The following is a 5,944-nucleotide window of genomic DNA, read 5'->3' as shown; positions in this document are numbered from 1 at the left end:
CTGGCTCTAAACTTGCCCAAGAACTCTTTGTTACAGCTAATCCAAAATGAAGATAATCTAATGGGGTTAGTTTCCTCTTGTATGGGTTTGCTTGATTTTATTTCAATTATTTCTTCTGCGAGTCCACTTGGTTCGTCTGGCAGATGTTCTGTGTTACATGTGAACGGATTCGGACTCCAAGCATTGTTGAGTTGGTTAATCTCATGGAAATATTCTTCCATCCTCAGACGCAGGCTATTTAAATGCGCACTCATTATCCGCTCCATATCACTCAAGTATATAGATTCTGTATCTTCCAAAAACTCTCCTAACTTAGAAAATGCACCTATTCTGTAAGTTTTCAATTTTGAGTGCCAAATATCCATTTTGCTACGAAATGCTTGTACTTATTCATTTAATAAGATAACATTTTTTTTCTGGTCCTTACCGCATTATATGTGCAAAAATATGTCTACTAAATAGCACAGAATGGAAATATATTTTAGATATCTGTTTCCTTGCTGAAATGTGCCCCTCATTATCCAAAAACATTTCAATCTCAGTTTTCAGCTGAAATACTCGTTCGAGAACATTTCCACGGAAAGCCATCTGGTTGGAGCATACAACAGAGCGATGTTCAGAATCAATGTCCCCACACAAAGAAATAAACAGTCTTGAGTTTGAAGCGCTTGACTTGATGTAACTAACTATTTCCATGACATTACACATCACCTCCTCCAAAACAGGTCGCTCAGACTTTACTGCCAGTTCTTGACTATGGATAATACAGTGTGCTGCAAGATCAGAAGGATTTTCCTTTTTCATATACGCCAAAAAATCCTAAGTTAACACATGACATAGATGGCGCACCATCTGTTGTTACTCCAATGAAGTTTTTTCCAATCTAGATGCATATCTGGTTTATCAAAAGTACATCATCTTTTCTGAATACATCCACACCCTTTGTAGTCGTTTGAAGTGGACTGCACTGTCTGCACATAAGTAGATCTTCTTCAATCTCCCTTTCTCCTTTGTACCGGATTTATAACATTAATTGTGCATTATTCGCAACATCATTTGTTTCATCCAGTTGAATGGCGAAGATACCACTTTTTTTCTACCTCGGAAATTATTTGATCCTTAATATAACTTGATATTAAAGATATCAAAATGAAAACTGTTATTACCCCCATGAAATGCAAAATTACCCCCTGTGGGGTAATATACCTCTATTTGGGAACCACTGATCTAGCCAATGTCCCATCGGTTTTCTTATACTTATTATAAAAAATTCCAAATTATCATGTACCGTTTTCAGAAATTACATTCCTCTACTCTCTCCAAATGATCAAACAAATTCAAAAGAATGATATCAAGCATTTCACTTAAAATATCGTTTTTAAACACCTCCGTCGTTTGTCTGCAATTTTAAGGTTTTAAAGTTTTAAAGGTTACTTGTAAATGGCAGATACTAGGGACAGGACAATACCCTAGAGGCGTAAACTCGTAGAGACTGATCATATATATATATATATATATATATATATATATATATATATATATATATATATATATATATGTATATATATATATATATATATATATATATATATATATATATATATATATATATATATATATATATATATGCAAAAGAACCGCAGGGAAAATGAAAAATATGAAATATAAGATTAAGTCCTGACTAGTTTCGTGATACTTCTTCAGTCCTCTGAAGAAGTATCACGAAACTAGTCAGGACTTAATCTTATATTTCATATTTCTATTTTCCCTGTGGTTCTTTTGCATCTGAGCATCACGCTTCCCTTTGATTTTTACGTGTGTGTGTGTATATATATATATATATATATATATATATATATATATATATATATATATATATATATAAAATATCAGCGCCCATGCCTCTCTCCATCAAGCTAGAACAGGGAGGGCCGGGAAATGGCTCCTGATAACCCAGCAAGTAGAATTATAGGCTCCTCCAAACCCCGGCACATCGGCAGCTTACAAGAAACAATCGATTTAGCGCCGGGTCTCGTACTCCCATTCGACATATGCCAGAGAGAGACTTTCCAATAGGTTCTAAAATCCTCTTCTTATTCAATAATTACTTCTCAAAACAATTGCTTCAACACCTCCAACCATTTTCCCTTTTCTGCAATCAACTTTCACGTCTACAAAGTAACTGTAGCTTCCAGACATTTCTCTTCTAAACATTTTACTGGGCTCTCATCTCTTCCATTATCTTGCATATTGATTAAACATGTACAGAAAATTACTTTCGATTTTCCTATAAAAGACTACAAAAAATGTTCAATCGAAAATCTTTGATATTTATAAGTAAAACATCCAAGAAGATGAGGCTGAATCAACCGGTAATTTGATCTTAGTATTATTTTTGAAAAGTTGATTTATTAGATGAATAAAAGATTGCTCAATTGGCAAGTTAAATTACTGGATGGATGATTTTATGAGTTCATCCCAGATAATGTATATGGGAGAAAAGGATAAAGCTGTACAGAAACGTCGACAGCTGTACCTTTTTAGTAAAAAAAAAAAAAATAAATAAATAAAAACGAGAAATATTCACATGATAATTCCTAACCTTATCACATCGTATCGTATTTTCTTTTTCCCACTTTTCCCAGCCTCCATATCTCCCCACAAACTGTTGCCATTTGCTTTATTCTATAATAGAGCACAGGTGAACCCATGTCAATCTCCTAAATCCCGAGACTCGATCGGCCACACCACTTGGGTTCCATTTACGTTCGATGATTCAATTTGACACGCTCTTTACGCTCATGCTAGAGCAGCTATTAATTTTGAACAGTATTCCATGAGGGAGACAGCCATGCTGGTAAGAACAGTTTCCACTACGTAAGGTTAGCATTCTGCTCGAGATCCTAACGCTGGAAAGCAGGCTTGTAGAATTTTTTTGTTGTGACCGGAATAGAATGATGTGATGAGAGAAGCGATTATACTGTATTTAGGTGTATTCTGACGGCTATATTTCAATAAATTTCATTTATTTCAGTAGTGAAATTATTACCAAAATAGTCTTCAACAGTGCGCCAATTGATAAAGTGCGTGTCTGTGTGTGTGCGTGCGCGCGCAGAGATCGATACATAATTCAATACTTAGATAAACGACCATTCATGTTTCCTTAATTTCAAATTAGTGTAACTATTTTTTCATAACATATCTAAATGTATAATCACTTTCATGTATGATAATACAGTAAGTGTAGTGGATATAAGTGACCTAATTCCTGACTGATTTAAGGGGGCGATGATCGCATAGGACGTCCCCTTAACACAAATATAGGGGTAGCCTATTGGTAACGTCTCTTCCTGGTGATCGCCAACTGGAGGTCGAGTCCTGCTCAAACTCGTTAGTTCCTTTAGTGTCTGGAACCTCACCATTCTTGTGAGTTAAGAATGGGAGTTTGGGAGAGCCTATAGGTCTACCTGATGAGTCATCAGCAGCCATTTTCTGGCCTATTCCTTCCACATACACCTGGCAACACTGTGATTACCAAATAATTCTTCATCGTTCAAGGAGTTAACTATTGCACTGTTGTTGTTCAGTGGCTACTTTCCTCTTGGTAAGGGAGAAGAGATTCTTTAGCTTTGGTAAGCAGCTCTTCTAGGAGAATGTTCTCTAGTCTTGGGTAGTGCCATGGCCTCTGTACCATGGTCTTCCACTGTCTTTGGGTAGAGTTCTCTTGCTTGAGGGTACACTCGGGCACACTATTCTGTCTTAGTTCTCTTCCTCTTGTTTTTGAAGTTTTTATAATTTATGTATGAAAAGGTGATTGCATTTTAATGCTGTTACTGTTCTTGAAATATTTTATTTTAATTGTTCAGTACTTCTCTTGTAGTTTATTTATTTCTTTATTTCCCTTCCTCACTTGGCTATTTTTCCTTGTTGGAGCCCTTTTCTGATTAATATTGTAGCTTAGATAATGATAATGATAATAATAATAATAATAATAATAATAAGGCCTGGTAGAGGAAGGACATGAACACACTTCCCAAAAACTGCTTTTCCAAACTTTTAGAGGATCCAAGTCTTCAGAAGCAGTTTCAACAAGCTATTACTTCTCTTGCAACTCGTGATACAGGAAGTTACAACCCTAGGACTCGATTATGACAATAACCCATCTCATACTTGACTGGGCTCGGTTTTCAAGATGGATAACAATTGCAAATCAGACAAGTCCAAAGACGAGGTTCCAGCTGCAGTCAGACCAAAGCTCCTGACACGTAGGGAGGCGAGTCAGAATCAACCTGGTCTTTAATAGGGCTAATAGACCAAGGTTAGAACTCCCATTCATGTTATTCTATCTTGTGTCTCTTTCGCTTGATCTTTAGGAGTTTTTATATATGAAAGGTCCAATTTAATGTTGTTGCTGTTCTTAACATATTTTAATTTGACTTGTAGTTAATGTATTTCCTTGTTTCCTTTCCTCAATGGCTATTTTTCCCCGTTGGAGCCATTGGGCTTATAGCATCCTGCTTTTCCAACTAGGGTTGTAACTTAGCTTGCAATAATAATGATGATAGGGTCAGTTTCTAGGGAATTATCCTGCTTGCCAGGGTAATAACACTCTCCCTTGCCTCGGCTATTCATGAGCAGTCTTTAAACACCCCTGGATCTACGCCCATGTTAAAAAGGATTAATACTGAAAAACTCAACTTTGAAGTTTTGCCGTACAGTACAGATATGTCAAGAAATTGACCATTTGTAGCATCCCTAGTAGAGGAAAAATACATTAACTGAAAGTGGATTAAAACGACACAACATTTGAGCATGTTCTTATTTTACTCTAATTGAGGAATGACTATATTTTGCCCCAAATATGTTAAACAGTTTTATGCATCTCAAAAGTCAGGTTGTTGAGCTTAAGATGATAAATATATTAAAATGTCGGATCTATAAAGAAACGTAAGCTTACCATTCAAGTTTTTCGATATCCTGTACTAGAGTAATTACTTGATTGCTTATTATGTTTCACAGTCTTTTTACAGCTTACAACCGTATTTTCATATGGTATAACTTTGATATTTGCTGTTAGAATTTACAGTATATACATACAGGGTACATACAGTATAAAGGTGTTTCCAGTCATGGGGTTAAGTGAATTAAAGCAGAACGCTTCAGTTAGACATTTCTTCTTCAGATTGTGAAGTGGAGCAAACCAATAACAGTTACTGGATACTGAAATAATAGTAATATCTCTCTAGCCAACTAAATGCAAAAGTATTATCTTTATCTCGGTATATTGGGGCTATCATAGAGCTAGGCTATACTGTACCTTCATAATTTGTTAACAAGCAACAATTGGAACTTGGATTGGAAGAAGTTGGGAACTAAGTCTGAGAAACGCAACATGAAATTGTGTCTATATATATATATATATATATATATATATATATATATATATATATATATATATATATATATATATATACATACATATATTTATATATATATATATATATATATATATATATATATATTTATATATATATATATATATATATATATATATATATATTATATATATATATATATATATATGAGAAACGCAACATGAAATTGTTTATATATATATATATATATATAGAGAGAGAGAGAGAGAGAGAGAGAGAGAGAGAGAGAGAGAGAGAGAGAGAGAGAGAGAGAGAGAGAGAGAGAGAGAGAGAGAGAGAGAGCATTAGCGATGGTCAATAGAGTAGGAAATAATTATTGTGTACAAAACTGAATAGTTAATATTGTAATATATCCGAAGTCGGATTAAGCACTGCATAAATCACCAATTTTAAAGTGTTCATTATCATTATTATTCTTGTTTTTAAACACTTTTCAATATGAGGTCTAAGTCATTTTAATCACCAAAAGGAATTCCAATAAAATCGTGGCCAAGAACTATATCCAATAC

General features: G+C 34.5%; 1 protein-coding gene across 1 annotated transcript; it reads right to left on the bottom strand.

The window, feature by feature from the left end:
- Positions 1-423: 423 nt before the first annotated feature.
- LOC137625538 (protein FAM200A-like) lies at positions 424-804 on the bottom strand. Its single transcript, XM_068356448.1, has one exon. The coding sequence runs from the start codon at positions 802-804 to the stop codon at positions 424-426; it is 381 nt and encodes a 126-aa protein (XP_068212549.1).
- Between the last annotated feature and the right edge of the window lie 5,140 nt (positions 805-5,944).

Source organism: Palaemon carinicauda, chromosome 32 (genome assembly GCF_036898095.1).
Source record: "Palaemon carinicauda isolate YSFRI2023 chromosome 32, ASM3689809v2, whole genome shotgun sequence".
In the NCBI taxonomy this organism is placed as follows: Eukaryota; Metazoa; Arthropoda; class Malacostraca; order Decapoda; family Palaemonidae; genus Palaemon; species Palaemon carinicauda.
The sequence above is the reverse complement of the archived record's forward strand: the minus strand, read 5'-3'. Positions and strand labels throughout refer to the sequence as shown.

Bases quoted from the DNA above. Each gene is read 5' to 3' on its own strand.
- LOC137625538 (XM_068356448.1), bottom strand. From the start codon at position 804: ATGAAAAAGGAAAATCCTTCTGATCTTGCAGCACACTGTATTATCCAT.